This window comes from Lynx canadensis, chromosome X (assembly GCF_007474595.2).
Source record: "Lynx canadensis isolate LIC74 chromosome X, mLynCan4.pri.v2, whole genome shotgun sequence".
NCBI classification, from domain to species: Eukaryota; Metazoa; Chordata; class Mammalia; order Carnivora; family Felidae; genus Lynx; species Lynx canadensis.
This window is the reverse complement of record NC_044321.2, coordinates 52,672,360-52,693,482: the sequence shown is the minus strand read 5'-3', so window position 1 is coordinate 52,693,482 and position 21,123 is coordinate 52,672,360. Positions and strand designations below refer to the sequence as shown.

At 34.3% G+C, this 21,123-nt stretch overlaps 1 protein-coding gene across 1 annotated transcript; it reads right to left on the bottom strand.

The window, feature by feature from the left end:
- Positions 1–3,604: 3,604 nt before the first annotated feature.
- Positions 3,605–4,120, bottom strand: LOC115507447 (deoxyuridine 5'-triphosphate nucleotidohydrolase, mitochondrial-like). Its single transcript, XM_032592188.1, has one exon. The coding sequence runs from the start codon at positions 4,085–4,087 to the stop codon at positions 3,605–3,607; it is 483 nt and encodes a 160-aa protein (XP_032448079.1). The 5' UTR covers positions 4,088–4,120.
- Between the last annotated feature and the right edge of the window lie 17,003 nt (positions 4,121–21,123).

Sequence of the window (21,123 nt, the reverse complement as noted above, 5' to 3'; positions counted from 1 at the left end):
TTAATGATTTCTAATATCATTTCAGTGTGATTGGACATTGTGCTTTTATAATTTCAATAAATTTAATTTTATTGAATATATTTTGTATGGTCCTTCATATAGTATATCATTAATAATGTTTCATGTATGTCTGGAAATATTTTGTATTATATTTGTTTGTTTTAAATATTCTATACATTAAGTCTAGCTTGAATATAGTGCTAATCAAATCTTCAATTTTCTTATAAATCTCTGATTAGTTATTGTATCCTATTATTGCAAGCGAGATATATAATTCTCTAACTCCTGCTGGTGAATTGTCTATTTCTATTTTCAGTGTGTCTGTTTTTGCTTCATGCAATCTGAGACTATGTTGTTAGTCACACTTATGCTTACAATTGTTATATCTTTCTGAGGAACTCATTTCCCTTATCATTACAGTATGTCTTTTACTATATATAATAATTTTGGGGGTGCCCGGGTGACTCAGTCAATTAAGCATCTGACTCTTCATTTGTCTCAGGTCATGATCTTGTGGTTCCTGAGTTTTAGCCCCGTGTTGGACTCTGCGCTGGGAGTGCAGAGCATGCTTTAGATTCTCTGTCTCCTATCTCCCTCTTTGCCCCTCCTCTGCTCATGCTCAATCTCTCTCTCTCTGTCTCTCAAAAATACATAAATAGACATTTAAAAACTAATTTTTGTGTTAAAGCTTATTTTATATTATTAGTATAGCCACTCCAGCTTTCTTTTTGTTACTGTTTGCATGGTATACCTTTTCCCAACCTTTTACTTTCAACAATAAATCTAAACTGTGTCTTATAAACAGCCTATAGTTGTATGCTGTTTTTATTTTTTTATGGTTGTGTGGTGTTTTAAAAATCCATTCTGCCATTCTCACTTTTATATTGGTGTGTTAAATTCATTAAAATTTCATGTAATTACTGACAGTGTTGGCTTTATATCTGTCATTCTATTATTTATATTCTATATGTTTTATTTCTTTTTTGTTCTATTTTTCTGTTGCTGACTTCTTTTTGATTAAACAGGTATTTTGTACTGTACCATTCTATTTTTTAATTAATTGATTTTTATTTAGTTATTTATTTATTTAGCCAAACAAAAGATAGCATATTTATTTGGAAAACAATCATTTCACAATTATCTCCCAAACTCAGAATCTGTGGGCCAAGGTACAAATGAGTGAGGTCATCATTATTTTTTCAATAATTAATAAAAGTTTAAAGTAACTGATTTTGTGCAGTAGTGTTTTTAAAACCACATTTCTATGATAAGAATCACTTGGGAGTGCTGGAGATTAATTCTACTAATTAATAGAGTGGGCCTGGAATAAGCCAGTGAATACAGACATTTTTATTTTTACAAATATTCCAGATGATTATGATTAAGGAAATTTAGGAAATGTGATTTTCAATTTCCTTTGCAGATTTTAAGTTTTCAATTAAGTTTTGAGTTATTTTCTTAGTGGTTGCCCTGGTTAAATTCTTAGCTTGAAACAATCTAGTTTGTATTGAATTAATTTTATTTTGACATTTTATTTAAAAACTTTGCTCCAATACACCTCCATTCCCCCATCCTTCCTTTTATGCTATTATTATCATACACATTAAGCTTTTAAATAGACTATTAACACATCTTGTTGCTTGTTATTTAATGGTAATGTCTTTTTAAAAACATAGAAGAATAAAGTTACAAATGAAATTTATTTTATACTCTTTCTATTGGTCTATGTAGTTACCTTTATCAGTGCCCTTTATTTTTTCATACAGGTTTGAGTTTCTGTCCAGTGTCCTGTCTTTCCTGCCTGAAAGATTATCTTTAGCAATTCTCATAGATCTTCTAATAACATTTTTCTGTGTTCTGGTATATCTTGAAACGACTTAATTTCTGCTTTATTTTAAAATATTCGAGACTATAAATTTCCTGCTAAGCACTGTTTTACCTACATCTTGTATGTTTTGGTATTTGTGTTTTCTATCTCATGCATTTCAAAGTATTTTCTAATTTCCTTTGTGATTTCTTATTAGGACAATTGGTTATTGAGAAGTGTGTTGTTTAATTTCCACATATTTGTGAATTCCCCAAATATCTTTTCCTATATATTTCTAATTTAATGGCATCATGTTCAGGGCCATATTCGATATGCTTCCAGCCCTTTTAAACTAAACTGTTTTAAACATTTTTTCCAGTATTTCTTGTAAGATAGGTCTCTAACTATAATTCTTTTTGTTTGTTTGTTTGTTTATCTGGGAATGTTTAAATTTTTTCTCAATGTTTTGAAGGATAGTTTTGTGGGATATAGTTTTTCACTGCCAGTCTTTTCCTTTTCCTTTAAGTTCATTAAATATGTCATACTACTTTCTTTTGGCCTCCAAGTTTTCTGAACAGAAATCAGCTATTAAATATTTGAGAATTATTTGTATGTGATTAGTAATTTTTCTCTTGCTGCTTTCTTTTCTCTTTCTGTCATTTGGCAGTTTGACTATTACATACATAGGTGTGGATCTCTTTGTCCAACTTAGACTTTGTTGAATTTCTTGGATGTATAATTTAATTCTTTTAATCAAATTTGAGAAGATTTGGTAATTATTTCTTCAAAAAATATTTGCTCTTTCATCTCTCCTCTTTTTCTGGATTGTTCTTTTATTGAAAAAATTCTCCTTGGGTTGCTGCAAAGCTTTGCTTAGTAATAGAATTCTTAAAAAAATATTGATTTTTACAATTTTGCTAGTGCTTTAAATGGCTTTATAGAACAGCAGATTTCTAGAGATGTTATATTTATCATCCCAGAGATCACATGCTTATCTCATCTTTTATTTTTTTACGTTTGTTCTGCAAAATTAATACAGAATAATAGTTTGAATACCACTAATACAATTCTCCAGATAATACCTTTTTATTAATTTAATTACATGAGGATTATATTTAAATAACTTTAAATAAATCAAGCATATCAGTTTAAAATTGAAGAATATAAGTTTAGCAAATATACAAGGACTTTCATGAGTAATAATTATCTCATTATTTCTTATGAAAATCTGGGGACAGTTTTACTACTTTTATTTTGAATATAAAAAAATCAAAACAACATTAATAAGAAAGCAAGAAAAATAACCCACCTCAAACCCACTGTTATTGTGACAACTCAAATTTCCATTTTTTCTTGCTTTCTTGCATCCTTATCCACAAATATCATTTTTATATAGTTGGGATTATAGGAAAAGTTTCATTTTATACGTTTCAATCAATGAACCTTATAAGAATTTACCATGTTTGCTAAACACTCTTGCTAATTATAGATTTAATGAATAACTGATATTTTATCCAGGATTATATCATAACCTACTACATGTATTATTGGACATTGTTTTAAATAGTACTAAAATGAGCAAATTCGTGCATTTATATACATTTTTTCATTGGCTTACATTCTTTGCCTAAATTTATAGGATGATAGCTATCAGGTGAAAGAGTAAGAACATTTATATGTTTCTACATAATTATTGCATTATTTTTTTTAATTTTTTAAATTTTATTTTTATTTTTTTAAACAAAAACTATTTTTAAGAAAAGTATGTTTTCTCATTTTCTATTCTTGGCGTTAGTTTTAATTCTTCCCAAAACCTCCTGAACCCCTTTCAGTGTCATCCAAAACCTGAACTTCCTCTATTTCTGGGTCAAAAATCCGTTCACAAATGAGCTGTGCAATTCGATCACCCTTTTTGACTTCAAACTTTTCTTTGTCAAAATTAAATAGTACAACACCCACATTTCGTCTATAATCTTCATCTATGACGCCAGCTCCTACATCTATGAAGTGTTTTGCAGCCAAGCCAGAACCGGGAGCTACTCTTCCACAGCACCCAGAAGGAAGAGCTATCTGAATGTCTATTTTCACAAGGGCTTTTTCCATAGGTGGTACTGTATAATCATAGGCACTGTACAGGTCGTAGCCCGAGGCCCGCGCAGATTCCTTGCTCTGGGCGGTGGCGTGCTCAGAGAGCCGGACAAAGCGGGGCCACATGGCGTCCTCCGCAGGCGGAGGCTGCTTTCTGGGGGTGATGGTGGGTGTCGCTTCAGAGCAGGGCATGGAAGAGCAGAACGAGAGAAAAGAGGGAACAAGTGGACTCCTTGCATTATATATTTTTTAAAGTAATATCAATTCGAAGGCCAAGTTTCAATTAATTACTCTAACAGTTTCAAACCATTATCATTATGTATTCTAGTGTTTGGCCTAATTTAATGTATATGTAACATGATACTCAAAGAAGTGGTTTTTGATTTTATGATTGCTAGGGAGATCACATATATGTTTATGCAATCTGTTTGAGATGATTTTTGCTGTAATGGTCATTAAAAGCTGGTTTAGATAGTTAGATGAAAATATTTTTATATATGTGTTCTTTTATGTAGACCCATCTGACACTGTAAATACTCAGTTGAAAGGATATACTTTAACATTTCTTAGAGGCAGGTCTGCTTACTCTGAATTCTTTCTGCTTTTATATATCCGAAAGTGTCTATTTCACCTTTGTTTTTAATATGTATTTTTGCTGTGTGAAGAATTCTAGATGACAGTATTTTTCTTTGAGTATTTTAAACGTTTTCCTTCTCACTTACATTGCTTCTGATTGAAAAAAATCTCATGTCAAGCTTTTTTAATTTTTATTTGTCGTGTCAAACTTTTCTTTCTTACTCTGCATGTAATCTGTCTTTATTCTCTGGCTGCTTTTAAGATTTTTATACCACTGGTTTTAGGCAATTTGATTATGATGTGCTTTGGTGTGGTTTCTTTTTATATCTGTATTTAGGGTTGGTTAAACTTCTGGGAAATGAGCTATTACAGTTTTCATCATTTTTTGAAAAGTTTCAGCCATATTTCTTTAAATATTTTTCTGTATCCTCCATCCCTTATCTTCTTCAGGGAATCTAATTACATGCATTTATGGCTACTTGAAGTAGTCCTGCAGTTCACTGATGCTTTGTTCTTTTATATATATATATATATATATATATTCTATCTATCTATATCTACATCTATATATATAATTATTTTAGATAGTTTCTTCCTATGCCCATTTTATAGAAAATGTTAAGGGGAAGTAATTCAAGGTCACTGAAAAAGACAGGATTACAACCCATATATCTTGGGTATCACTCCAGTGTTTTTTTATTTTTACTTTTTTAACTTAAATCAAGATTTAGGCTTACAGAATCAAAATATCATTCAGACAAAAATAAAATTTAAACAAGTTTCTTTGTGTCATATATACAAAAGCATATTTCTTACTCTTCAAACTGAATTTTTGGTGTTGGGAAGTTATAACTGGACACATAAACTTAAGCCCTGTCTTAATTATTTACTGTTAGGCTTTCATGTGGCAGCACCCAAACATAATTCTTGTAGAAAACTTAAAGCATCTCATTTCCACACCCTAATCTTACAGATAGTAGAGCGGCTTCACTCTGTATGGCCCAAAATAATAGAAATCTGGTGTTTTATCTGTTAAGAGACCATGTACAAAGTTGTGACCAAAAAAAAAAAAAAAAAAAAGCCAAGGTTGGAGGTTGATAAGGATTCTCTGCCAATTTGCTTACTTCTGGGCCAACTACCCCCTTTATATAGGTCATCTATGCCATCCTACTTCCTGATCCCATCGCATACTCACATAACTTATTTAGCTTCCTCCTGGAAACTGAAATTTTACTCATAAAAAACTGACCTCATTCTGGGTTTAAACAGATTCATTAATGACAGCAGAGGGATTAAAATAATCATAAAAATCAATTTTGATACTAGATTTGTGCTACAGATATTTTAGACATTGTTTCATTTAAATTAATCCTTACAAAAATAAGAGGAAGATACTATTAGATATTATCTCTGCTTCAAACGTCTGGTAGAACTCCCCTGGGAAGCCGACTGGACTGGACTCTTATTTGTTGGGAGATTTTTAATAACCGATTCAATTTCTTCGCTGGTTATGGGACTGTTCAAGCTTTCTAATTCCTCCTGATTGAGTTTTGGAAGCATATGGGTGTTTAGGAATTTGTCTATTTCTTCCAGGTTGTCCAGTTTGTTGGCATATAACTTTTCATAGTATTCCCTGATCATTGCTTCTAAATGAGGGATTGGTTGTAATATTTCCATTATCATTCATGATCCATTTCTTCCAGGTTGTCCAATTGGTTGGCATATGATTTTTCATAGTATTCCCTGATAATTGTTTGTATCTCTGAGGGATTGGTTGTAATAATTCCATTATCATTCATGATTTTATCTATTTGGGTCCTCTCCCTTTTCTTTTTGAGAAGCCTGGCTAGAGGTTTGTCAATTTTGTTTATTTTTTTCAAAGAACCGACTCTTGGTTTCGTTGATCTGCTCTACAGTTTTTTTAGATTCTATATTGTTTATTTCTGCTCTGATCTTTATTATTTCTCTTCTTCTGCTGGGTTTAGGCTGCCTTTGCTGTTCTGCTTCTATAACCTTTAGGTGTGCTGTTAGATTTTGTATTTGGGATTTTTCTTGTTTCTTGAGATAGACCTGGATTGCAATGTATTTTCCTCTCAGGACTGCCTTCGCTGCATCCCAAAGCATTTGGATTGTTGTATTTTCATTTTTGTTTGTTTCCACATATTTTTTTTAATTTCTTCTCTAATTGCCTGGTTGACCCACTCATTCTTTAGTAGGGTGTTCTTTAACCCCCAATCTTTTGGAGGTTTTCCAGACTTTTTCCTGTAGTTGATTTCAAGCTTCATAGCATTGTGGTCTGAAAGTATGCATGGTATAATTTCAATTCTTGTATACTTATGAAGGGCTGTTTTGTGACCCAGTATATGATCTATCTTGGAGAATGTTCCATGTGCGCTCGAGAAGAAAGTATATTCTGTTGCTTTGGGATGCAGAGTTCTAAATATATCTGTCAAGTCTATCTGATCCATTGTGTCATTCAGGGCCCTTGTTTCTTTATTGACTGTGTTTCTAGATGATCCATTTCTGTAAGTGGAGTGTTAAAGTCCCCTGCAATTACCACATTCTTATCAATAAGGTTGCTTATGTTTATGAGTAATTGTTTTATATATTTGGGGCTCTGGTATTCGGCGCATAGACATTTATAATTGTTAGCTCTTCCTGATGGATAGACCCTGTAATTATTTTATAATGCCCTTCTTCATCTCTTGTTACAGCATTTAATTTAAAGTCTAGTTTGTCTGATATAAGTATGGCCACTCCAGCTTTCTTTTGGCTTCCAATAGCATGATAAATAGTTCTCCATCCCCTCACTCTCAATCTAAAGGTGTCCTCAGATCTAAAATGAGTCTCTTATAGACAGCACATAGATGGGTCTTGTTTTTTTATCCATTCTGATACCCTATGTCTTTTGGTTGGCACATTTAATCCATTTACATTCAGTGTTATTATAGAAAGATATGGGTTTAGAGTCATTGTGATATCTGTATGTTTTATGCTTGCAGTGATGTCTCTGGTACTTTGTCTCACAGGATCCCCCTTAGGATCTCTTGTAGGGCTGGTTTAGTGGTGACAAATTCCTTCAGTTTTTGTTCATTTGGGAAGACCTTTATCTCTCCTTCCATTCTAAATGACAGACTTGCTGGATAAAGGATTCTCAGCTGCATATTTTTTCTGTTCATCACATTGAAGATCTCGTGCCAATCCTTTCTGGCCTGCCAAGTTTCAAAAGAGAGATCAGTCACGAGTCTTATAGGTCTCCCTTTATATGTGAGGGCAGGTTTATCCCTTGCTGCTTTCAGAATTTTCTCTTTATCCTTGTATTTTGCCAGTTTCACTATGATATATCGTGCAGAAGATCGATTCAAGTAATGTCTGAAGGGAGTTCTCTGTGCCTCTTGGATTTCAATGCCTTTTTCCTTCCCTAGTTCAGGGAAGTTCTCAGCTATTATTTCTTCAAGTACCCCTTCAGCACCTTTCCCTCTCTGTTCCTCCTCTGGGATACCAATTTTGCATATATTATTTCTTTTTAATGTATCACTTAGTTCTCTAATTTTCCCCTCATACTCCTGGATTTTTTTATCTCTCTTTTTCTCAGCTTCCTCTTTTTCCATAACTTTATCTTCTAGTTCACCTATTCTCTCCTCTGCCTCTTCAATCCGAGCCGTCGTCATTTCCATTTTATTTTGCATTTCATTTAAAGCGCTTTTCAGCTCCTCCTGGCTGTTCCTGAGTCCCTTGGTCTCTGTAGCAAGAGATTCTCTGCTGTCCTCTATACTGTTTTCTAGCCTAGTGATTAATTTTATGACTATTATTCTAAATTCACTTTCTGTTATATTATTTAAATTCTTTTTGATCAGTTCCTTGGCTGTTGTTATTTCCTGGAGATTCTTTTGAGGGGAATTCTTCCATTTGGTCATTTTGGGTAGTCCCTGGAGTGGTGAGGACCTGCAGGGCACTTCCCCTGTGCTGTGGTGTATAACTGGAGATGTGGGCGGAGCCGCAGTCAGACCTGATGTCTGCCCCCAGCCCATGGATGGGGCCACAGTCAGACTGGTGTGTGCCTTCTCTTCCCCTCTCCTAGGGGCAGGATTCACTGTGGGGTGGCGTGGCCGTCTGGGCTACTTGCACACTGCCAGGCTTGTGGAGCTGGGGATCTGGCATATTAGCTGGGGTGGGTAGGCAAGGTGCACGGGGGCAGGAGGGGCAGGCTTACTTCACTTCTCCTTTGGTGATCCATTTCAGGAGGGGCCCTGTGGCAGTGGGAGGGAGTCAGACCCGCTGCCGGAGGGGTGGCTCCACAGAAGCACAGTGTTGGGTGTTTGCGTGGAGCAAGTATGTTCCCTGGCAGGAACTGGTTCCCTTTGGGATTTTGGCTGGGGGATGGGCAAGGGAGATCGCGCTGGTGAGCACCTTTGTTCCACAACAAACTGAGCTCTGTAATCCCAGGGCTCAGCAGCTCTCCCTCCCTTTGTCCTCCAGCCTTCCCGCTTTCTGAGCAGAGCTGTTTACTTATGACCTCCCAGATGCTAAGTCACGCTTGCTGTGGGAACACACTCTGCCCGGCCCCTCCGCTTTTGCAAGCCAGACTCGGGGGCTCTGCTTGGCAGGCAGGCCGCCCCTCCACCCCGGCTCCCTCCTGCCAGTCCATGGAGTGTGCACCGCCTCGCCACCCTTCCTACCCTCTTCCGTGGGCCTCTCGTCTGCGCTTGGCTCTGGAGACTCTTTCTGCTAGTCTTCTGGCGGTTTTCTGGGTTAGTTAGGCAGGTGTAGGTGGAATCTAAGTGATCAGCAGGATGCGCAGTGAGCCCAGCGTCCTCCTACGCCGCCATCTTCCCTTGGTCACCTACTTGAATTTTAAAAAAGACAAACCTTTAGCTATACTAACCAAGAAAAAAAACCACTAAGATAAATAAAATTAAAATTAAAGAGGTGACAATTGATGCTACAGAAATACAAAGGATTGAGAATAAAGTGAACAATATATGCCAACAAATTGGACAAACTAAAAGAAATGAATAATTCCTAGATGCGTACTACATACCGAGACTGAATCATTAAGAAATATAAAGTCTGAAGAGACCAATAATGAAGGAGATTTATTAGTAATCAAAACCTCTCAAAAAAGAAAAGACCAAGACCTTAGTTTCCACTGGTGAATTTCACCTAACATTTAAAGAAAATTAATATTAATCCTTAAAGTCTTATAAAATACAGAATAGGGAATACTTCTGAACTCATTTTAAGCAGCCAACACCACCCTGATACCAAAGTCATACAAAAACACCAAATAAAGGAAACTACACGCCAATATCCCTAATACTGCATAGATGCAAAAATCCTCAACACAATATTGGAAAACTACCATCACACTGAAGTATCATGCATCATGACCAAGTGGGATTTATCCTTGTAATTGAGGGATGGTTCAACATATACAAATCTGTAAATGTTATACACCACAATAAAAGAATGAAAGGAAAACATCACATAATCCTCTCAATATATGTAGAAACAGATTTGACAAAATTATACACTTTTCTTGACAAGACAAAACAAAGAAACAAACAAAAAATCAACTCAACAATTTAGGAACTCACCTCAATGCAGCAAATGCCATATATGAAATGCTCACAGTTAACATTACACCCAATGGCTAAAAGCTAAAAACTTTTCCTTTGATATTTGTAGTATTAGAAAAATGTTCACTCTTTCTACTTATATTCAACATAGTACTAGAAGTTCTGGCCACAGAAATTAAGAAAGTAAAAGAAACGAAGCGTATCCAAATTGTAAAGGAAGATATAAAATTATCTTGTTGGTGATGATAGGATTCTATATGTAGAAAACCATAAAGATGCTACACACACGCACACACACAAACACACATGCACACGCACACACACACACACACACAACTGTCAGCACTAATGAATTTATTCGGTAAAATTTCAGGATATAAAAAGTCAACATGCAAAATTAGTTGTACTTCGGTACACCACAAACAAGTTACCTCAAAAGGAAATTGAAAAACTCCTATTTGCAATAGCATCAAAAATAATAAAATATGTTTTCATCAAAAGTCCTAGAACAAATGGACATCGACATGTAAAAAATGAATATAGATAGATTTTATACTCTTCACAAAATTTAACTCAAAATGTATCACAGACCTAAGTGTAAAACCTAAAACCTCTAGAAGATAACAAAGGAGTAAACTTAGATGGTATGGGTATTGTGAAGACTTTTTAGATATAAGATTAAAAGCACAATCCATGAAAGAAATAATTAATAAGCTGAAATCATCAAAACTAAAAATTTCTGCTCTGTAAATGACATTTTGAAGAAAATGGAAAGACAAGTCACAGACTGGAAAAAATATTTGCAAAAGAGACGTCTGATAAAAGACTATGAAAATATATAAAACTATAGACTTGGCATAATAATGAAGTGCCAGTGTAGGTTTGTTGGTTGTAATTAATGTATTACTCTGGTGAGAGATTACAATAATAAAATAAGCTAAACATGTGTGGGGGCAGAAACTCACGGAAAATCTCTGTACATTACTGTCTGTTTTGTTGCAAAGCTAAAACTACTTAAAAAAAAAGCAAAAATAATAAACTACTTAGGAATGCACATGAACAAGGAGGTGAAAGTCTTGTACATTGAAAACTATAAAGCATTTATAAGGAAATTAAAGCAGATAAAATAAATAGAAAATACCCCAAGTTCACAAGTTGGAAAAAAAATTAATATTGATAAAATGTCCATACTACAAGTGATCTACAGATTCAATGCAATTCTCATCAAAATTTCAATGGTATTTTTTTCCCAGGAGAACTGTACCAAATATATATATATATATATATATATATATATAGAAAACCATAAAGATGACACACACACACACACACACACACATGCACACACACACGCACACACACACACACACACACAACTGTGAGCACTAATAAATTCATTCGGTAAACTTTCAGGATAAAAAAAGTCAACATGCTATATATATATATTATATATATATATTTCATTCATTTATTCATTTATTTTTAATATAAAATTTATTGTCAAATTGGTTTCCATACAACACCCAGTGCTCCTCCCAAAAGGCGCCCTCCTTAATGCTCATAACTCTCCCCTCCCTCCCACTCCCCATCGATAGTATTTTTTATACACAAATCGAAAAACAATTCTAAATTTCAATGTGATACCACAAAAGACCCAGAATAGGTGAAATGATATTGAAAAAGATGAATAAATCTGCAGGTATTACACTTCCTGATTTCAAAATATATTACAATGCTATAGTAATGAACACGTTATGGTACTGGCATAAAAACAGACACATGGAACAGAATACAGATCTCAAAGAACTATGCATATGCAATCATCAAATCTTCAACAAGAATGCCATGAATACATAATGGAGAAAAGATAGTATCCACAATAAGTGATATTTAGAAAACTAGATAACCATTTCCAAAATAGTTAATTAGAACATTAATTTGACACCATACACAAAAATTATCCACAATGGATTAAAGAATTAAACTTAAGATCTGAAACCACAAAGCTTCTAGAAGAAAACATAGGGGAATAGCTTATTGATATTGATCTTGGCAATTATTTCTTGCATTGACACCCACAGCATAGTCAAGAAAAGCAGAAAATAGACCAGTGGGACTACATGAAACTAAAAACCTGAGCAGAAAAAGAAACAGTCAAAAAAATGAAAAGGTAACCTATAGACTGGAGAATATATTTGCAAGCCATATATCTGATTAAGTGTTAATATCCAAAATATAAAGGAACTCCTGAGTTCATTTATCAGTTCTTGTAATTTTTTGGTGGAGTCTTTTGGATTTTCCATATAGAGTATCATATCATCTGCAAATGTTTGGCTTCTCCTTTGCTGATTTGGATGCTTTTATTTCTTTTCGTCATGTTGTGATTGTTGTTATTAGGGCTTCTAGGACTATGTTAAATAACAAGGATAAGAGTGGATATCCCTGTCTTGCTACTGACCATAGAAGAAAAACTCTCAGTTTTTCCCCATTGAGTATAATATTAGCTGTGAGTTTTTCATACATTGCCTTTATTGTGTTGAAGTATGTTCCTTCTAACCCTACTTTGTTGAGGATTTTTATCATGAATAGATGTTGTACTGGTGCAGCCACTCTGGAAAACAGTATGGAAGTTCCTAAAAAAGTTAAATATAGAACTTCCTTATGATCCAGTAATTGCACCACTAGGTATTTACTCGAAGAATACAAAAATACTAAGGGACACATACACGCTATTTTTAAATATGAAATTTATCGTCAAGTTGGTTTCCATACAACACCCAGTGCTCATCCCAACAGGTGCCCTCCTCAATGCCCATCACCCACTTTCCCCTCCCTCTCACCCCCCATCAACCCTTAGTTTATTCTCAGTTTTTTGGAGTCTCTTATGGTTTGCCTCCCTCCCCTCCCTCTCTAACTTTTTTTCCCCTTCCCCTCCCCCATGGTCTTCTGTTAAGTTTCTCAGGATCCACATAAGAGTGAAAACATATGGTATCTGTCTTTCTCTGTATGACTTATTTCACTTAGCATAACACTCTCCAGTTCCATCCACATTGCTACAAAAGGCCAGATTTCATTCTTTCTCTTTGCCAAGTAGTATTCAACTGTATATATAAACCACAACTTCTTTATCCATTCATCTACACCCTGATTTTTATAGCATTATCTACAGTAGCCAAATTTTGGAAAAGCCCAAATGTTCATTGACTGATGAATGTATAAAGAAGATATATATATATATATATATATATATATATATATATAATGGAATATATATATAGAACATTATGGAATATATATATGGAATATATGGAATATGCCATCTATATAATGGAATATTATATAGAGAAAGAGTAGAATGGTTGTTGCCAAGGACTGGGTGAAAGGAAGAATGAAAAGTTATTTTTTCATGAATAGAAGAGTCATAATTTCATAAGATAAAGAGTGCTGGAAATGGAAGATGGTGATTTTTACCCAATAATATGGATATACTCAATGCCACTAAAGTACATACTTAAAAATTGTAAAGATGGTAAATTTTATGCTATGTGAATCTTTACTACAAAAATAGTTAATTTCTCTTTCTGCTGCCTTATTATTGATGTATAGAAATGCAACAGATTTATGTACACTGATTTTTTATTATGCAAATATATTGAATTTGTTTATAATTTCCAGTTTTTTGGTGGCGTCTTTCAGGTTTTCTATATAAAGTATCATGTCATTTGCAAAAAAAATGAAAAATTTACTTCTTCATTGCCACTTTGGATGCTGTTAATTTCTTTTTGTTTTCTGATTGCCGTGGTTAGTATTTCCAGTACTATGATAAATAACAGTGGTAAGAGTGGACATACCTGTCTTATTCCCGACTGTAGAAAGAAAACTCTCAGATTTTCACCATGATGATATAAGATGTGGAGTTTTCATATATGGCCTTTATTGTATGGAGGTATGATCCCTCCAACCCTTCTCTGTTGAGAGTTCTTATCATGAATTGATGTTGTACTTTGTGAAATGCATTTTCTGCATCTATTGGATCGATCATATCATTATTATTCTTTATTTTATTAATGCCATGTATCATGTTGTTTTATTTATAAATATTGGACCACACTTGTAACCCAGGAATAAATCCCATTTGATCATGTTTAATAATTTTTTAATGTATTGTTGAATACACCAATAATGAAGTGGAAGAAAGAGAATTTAAGGAATCAATTCCATTTACAACTGCACCAAAAACCATAAGATACCTAGGAATAAATCAACACTTGTACCCAGAAAACTGTGAAACACTGATTAAATAAATTGAAGATGACACAAATGGAAAGACATTCCATGCTCATGAATTGGAAGAACAAATATTGTCAAAATGTCTATACTGCCCAGAACAATCTAAACATTTAATGTAATCCCTACAAAATACCAACAGCATTTTTCACAGGGTTAAAACAAACAATTCTAAGTTTGTATTGAAACACAAAAGACTCCAAACAGCCAGAGCAGCCTTGAAATGAAAAGCAAACCTGGAGGCACCACAATTCTGGACTTCAGTTATATTACAAAGCTTTGGTGATCACAACAGTATGGTACTGGCACAGAAAGAGATCCATAGATCAATGGAATAGGATAAAAACACAAGAGTGAACCCACAACTACATGGTCCATTAATATTCACCAAGAAAGAAGGAATATCAAGTGGAAAAAAAGACAGTATCTTCAACAAATTGTGTTAGGAAAACTGGACAGCAACATGCCAAAAAATGAAACTAGACCACTTTCTTATATCTAACATGAAAATTAAATTTCAGATGAATTAAAGACCTAAATGTGAGACAGGAAATCATCAAATCCTACAGTAGAACAAAGGCAGAAACCTTTTTTTTTTATATATGAAATTTATTGACAAATTGGTTTCCATACAACACCCAGTGCTCATCCCAAAAGGTGCCCTCCTCAATACCCATCACCCACCCTCCGCTCCCTCCCACCCCCCATCAACCCTCAGTTTGTTCTCAGTTTTTAATATTTGACATTGCCATAGCAGCTTCCTTCTAGATATGTCTCATAATGGAAAACGGGGCAGGGAGGGGGGGAAATAAACTATTGGGACTACATCAAAATGAAAACCTTCTGTACAGTAAAGGAAACAATAAATAAAACTAAAAGGGAACAAACAGAATGGGAAAAGATATTTGAAAATGACATCTGACAAAGGTTTAGTATCCAAAATATACAAAGGTCTTATAAAACTCAACTCCCAAAAAAAACAAAATAATCCAATTTAAAAATGGGCAGAAGACATGAATAGACATTTTTTTTTCAAAGAAGACATCCAGATGGTAAATAGACACCTGAAAATATGGTCCACATTACTCATCATCAGAGAAATATAAATCAAAACCACAATGAGATACCACTTCACACCTGTCAGAATGGCTAAAATTAACAACACAGGAAAAAAAGAGTTGTTGGTAAGTATGTAGAGAGAGGGGAACATCCTTACACAGTTGGTAATGCAAACTGGTGCAGTCACTCTGGAAAACAGCATGGAGGTTCCTCAAAACGTTAAAAATAGATCTACCTTATGATCCAACAAATGCACTATTAGGTATTTACCCAAAGGATACAAAACACTAATTCAAATGGACACATGCACCCCAATGTTTATATCAGCATTATTTACAATAGCCAAATTATGGAAACATCCCAGATGTCCATCGACTGATGAATGGATAAATAAGATTATATATATATATATATATATATATATATATGATATATACGATATATAAGATGTATAAGATATATAAGATAAATAAGATTATATATATATATATATATATATATATATATATATATAATTACTCTGCTATAAAAACAATGAGGTCTTCACATTTGTAAGGATGTGGATGGAGCTAGAGCATTATGCTAAGAGAAGTAAGTCAGTCAGAGAATGACAAATACCACATGATTTCATTCATATGTGGAATTTAAGAAACAAAACAAAAGATATGAGCAAAGAGCTAAAAAGAGAGAGGAAAACCAAGAAACAGTCTTTTGACTATAGAAAACAATCCAATGATTACCAGAGGGGAGATGGGTGGGGGGATGGGTTACATCATAGATGATGGGGATTAAGGGGTGCCCTGAACTGTCAAATTAGTATATAGTAAGACTGAATCTAATATTTCACTATATGTTACTAACTGGAATTTAAATAAAATTTAAAATACAGTTAAAATGGTAAATTTTATATTATGCATATTACACCACAATTTTGAAGTTAAAAAGTAAATATGGAGCTAATATACTTACAATGTAAGATTTTGAGGTGTCAATAATATGTTTCTTGTAAAATACCTTACCAGAATATTTGACTCACCCTAATTACTTAACTGTTATTAGTTCCTTCCATCTTTTTCTCAACTTCTTCTCCTCTGCCTTTTCACATATCATAATTCATAATTTAGGCTCTGCCAAATTTCCCACTTCACAACATATTCTCTTGTCTTTCATTTTTTCTTCCTCCCTTCCTTCTCATTTATTTAGTTATTCTAGGAAACATCAAGGACTTCCAGGAAGAATGCTTCAATTCTTTTGCCATTGTTCTCTTTTAAATACTACCACACACACACACACACACACACACAAATACATATTCAGATATATCAAAAAGTATTGCTGGATCTACAGGGATGATGTATACAGTTGTACAGATTGTTCAGTACACAGTGTTGTCTTAGAAGATACATTGGGTCAATATGCCTGTTATAGGCCTGAATTCAATGGATTCCTACTCCTAATTCACAAAAATTCACCACAAACCCCAGTGTCAACACTGTGCATGTATAATTGAGATATTGTGGAGCCTTCAAGTCAGATCTGAGGTACTCACTGTCCAGAGAAAGGATAAAATCATAGCACTGGATGAACTTTCCACAGATTTGGCTTTTATATTGAGCTTTGCCACCAGCTTGCTCTATAAGATCCACTGGACCTCAGGTTACATATCTGAAAAATAAGGACATTGTATTTCATGATCTCCAAGTGGCTTTAAAGCTCTAAAGAACTGAATTTTTTTTTTTAATTTTTTTTTTCAACGTTTATTTATTTTTGGGACAGAGAGAGACAGAGCATGAATGGGGGAGGGGCAGAGAGAGAGGGAGACACAGAATCGGAAACAGGCTCCAGGCTCTGAGCCATCAGCCCAGAGCCCGACGCGGGGCTCGAACTCACGGACCGCGAGATCGTGACCTGGCTGAAGTCGGACGCTTAACCGACTGCGCCACCCAGGCGCCCCTAAAGAACTGAATTTTTAAGAAATAGTTGTTCTGATTTGCCATACCCTTGAGATGACTCACTAAATCCTATTTATATAAAGAAGGTGTGGGAAGATATAATATCTTATTCATGATTTTCTCAATAGTGTAATTTATAGCTTTGCTTTTATTCCCCTTCATTCCACTAAAGTCCCATGAAAGAGAAGGGGGTGAGAGGACTGGCTATTTCAACTGAGCCTGAGTCTGTATGGAGTGAGTTGATGGGTTTATTTAAAACTGGCTAGTGACAGTTTCATTTTTTTTTCCTGAACTGACTGGTTGAGGCACTTAGTGTCACATAGACAGACAATGAGGCTCCATTCAATTTATTCTTCCTCTTTATGTAGGGTTTTCAGTTCTTTCAAGTTTTCAGAAATGGTGATATTTTAAAATCCTTATATTTATTTGAGAAGACTTTGTATGACTAGGATCAGGCCAGTTTAAAGGGTAGGAGAGAAAATAAAAGTAACTTCATTTTGAGCTGGTTCCTTTTTAAAATTCTTTTTTAATTGAAGTGTAATTAACATACAATGTTATATTACTTTCAGGTTACAGAATAATGATTCAACATTTCTATATATTAGTCAGTGCTCATCACAATAAGTGTACTCTTAATCCCCTTTATATACTTCACCCATCCCCTAATCTCCCCTCTGGCAACCATCAGTTCTCTGTATTTAAGTATCTGTTTTCTTGTTTGCCTTTTCTTTTTTTTGATCATTTAATTTGTTTCTTTAATTACACATTTGAGTGAAATCATATGGTATTTGTCTTTGATTTATTGCACATATTATTATAACCTCTACATCCATCCTTCTGGAAATGGGAAGATTTCATCCTTTTTAATGGTGGTGTAATATTCCATGGTGCATGTGTGTGGGAGTGTGTGTATACATACACACATGCCACAACTTTTTTTTAAAGCTTTTCTTTAAATTTAAGTTAGGTAACATACAGTATTATATTAGTTTCAAACGCACAATATGCTGATTCAACAATTCCATACACCAGCAGGTGCTCATCACAAGAACACACCTTAATCCCCAAAACCTATTTAACTCATCCACCCAACCCACCTCCACTATGGTAACCATCAGTTTGTTCTCTATAAGTAAAAGTCTATTTCTTAGTTTGACTATCAATTTATTCTCTATAAGTAAGATACTATTTCTTAGTTTGCTTCTTTCTCTCTCATTTTTGTCTTTGATGTTTGTTTTGTTTCTTAAACTCCACATATAAGTGAAATCAAATGGTATTTGTCTTTCTCTGACTGAATTATTTCCCTTAGCATACTCTCTAACTCCATCTATGTCATTGCAAATGGCAAGATTATATTTTTTATGGCTGAGTAATACTCCATTGTGTGTGTGTGTGTGAATTCTTTAACAATTAATCAGTCAATGTACATCTGGACTGTTTCCATAATTTGCCTATTGTAGATAATGCTGCTATAAACATTGAGGGCATGTATCCCTTTGAATTAACTTTTGTATTCTTTGGGTAGATAACTCCTAGTGAAATAGCTAGATCATAGGGTAGTTATATTTTCAACTTTTTGAGGAACCCCCATACTGTTTTCCAGAGTGGCTGAACCAGTTTGCATTTTCACCAACAGTCCAAGTGGGTTCTTTGTTCTCCACATCCACATCAACACCAATTGTTTCTTGGGTTATTGAAAATAGCCATACTGACAGGTGTGAGATGATGTCTACTGTAGTTTTGATTTGTATTTCCATGATTATGACTGATATTGAACATCACTAGAAGTGTTTCTTGGCTATGTGTATTTCCTCTTTGAAAAAATGTTTATTCATATCTTCTGCCCATTTTTAAATTGGATTATATATTTTTTCAGTATTGAGTTTCATAAGTTTTTATATATTTTTTATTATAACCCTTTATATGATATCTCATTTGTAATTATCCTCCTATTATGTAGGTTGGGTTTCGGTTTTGTTGATTGTTTCCTTCCCCTGTGCATAAGTTTTTATTTTGATAAAGTCTCAATCGTTTATTTTTGCTTTTGTTTTTCTTGCATCATGAAGCATATCTTAGAAAGAAGCTGCTGTGGCTGATGTCATAAAGGTTATTGCCTGTTCTCTCTTGTAGGATTTTTATGGTTCCAGATATCACATTTAAGTCTCTGATCCATTTTGAATTTATTTTTGTGTATGGTGTAAGAAAGTGGTCCAGTGTCATTCTTTTGCATGTTGCTCTCCAGTTTTCCCAACATCATTTGTTAAAGAGTCTGCCTTTTTCTCACTGGATATTCCCTCATTCGTGGCAAATATTAAATGACCATATAGTTGTAGGTTCATATCTGGGTTTTCTATTCTGTTACACTGATCTTTGTAAATGTTTTGGTGCCAGTACCATACTGTTTTCATCACTACAGTTTTGTAATATAACCTGAAGTTCAGAATTGTGATGCCTCCAGTTTTGCTTTTCTTTTCCAAAATTGTCTATTTAGGTTTTTTTATGGTTCCATGCAAATTTTAGGATTGTTTGTTCTAGCTCTGTGAAAAATCCTATTTATATTTTGATATGGATTTCTTTTTTTTTTATTTTTTTAATTTTTTTTTTCAACGTTTATTTATTTTTGGGACAGAGAGAGACAGAGCATGAACGGGGGAGGGGCAGAGAGAGAGGGAGACACAGAATCGGAAACAGGCTCCAGGCTCTGAGCCATCAGCCCAGAGCCTGACGCGGGGCTCGAACTCACGGACCGCGAGATCGTGACCTGGCTGAAGTCGGACGCTTAACCGACTGCGCCACCCAGGCGCCCCTGATATGGATTTCTTTAAATGTATAGATTACTTTGGGTAGTATAGACATTTTGACAATATTTATTCTTCCAATACATGAGCATGGAATGTCCTTCCATTTGTTTGTGTCGTCTTCAATTTCTTTCATCAGTGTTTCATAGTTTCCAGGGTACAGGTGTTTGGCTTCATTGGTTAGGTTTATTCCTAGGTATCTTATGGTTTTTGGTGAAATTGTAAATGGAATTTGCTCCTTAATCGCTCATCCTACTGTTTTATTTTCGGTGTTTAGAAATGCAATGGATTTTTGTATGTTGATTTTGTATCCTGTGAATTTTCTGAATTCATGTATAAATTCTAGCATTTTTTGATGGAGGTGTTTAGGTTTTCTATAAAGAGTATCATGTAATATGCAAATAGTAGAAGTTTGACTTCTTCCTCAGTGATGTGGATTTTTTTTTCATTTTTTTTTTTCCTCGTCTGATTGCTGTGGCTAGTACTTCTGGTGCTGTGTTAAATAACAGTGGTGAGAGTGGACATGCCTTTGTTGTTCCTAACTGTAAAGGAAAAGTTCTCAATTTTTCCCCATCGATGATATTACCTGTGGGTTTTTCATATATAACCTTTATTACACTGAGGTATATTCCCTCTAAACATACTTTGTTCAGGGTTTTTATCAGGAATGGTTGTTGTGCTTTGTCAAATGCTTTTTCTGCACCTTTGAAATGATCATGTGGATCTTATCTTTTTTTCTTTTTAAATTAATGTTGTGTACCATGTTGATGGACTTCAAAATATTGAATCTCTCATGCAACCCAGGAATAAATCTCACTTCATTGTGGTGAATGATTTTTTAAAGGTATTGTTGGATTTGGTTGGAGAATATTCTATTGAAAATGTTTGCATCCTTGTTTATCAGGGATATTGGCCTGTAGTTCTACTTTTTAATGGTGTCTTAATCTGCTTTTGTTGTGAGGGTAATGCTAACCTCA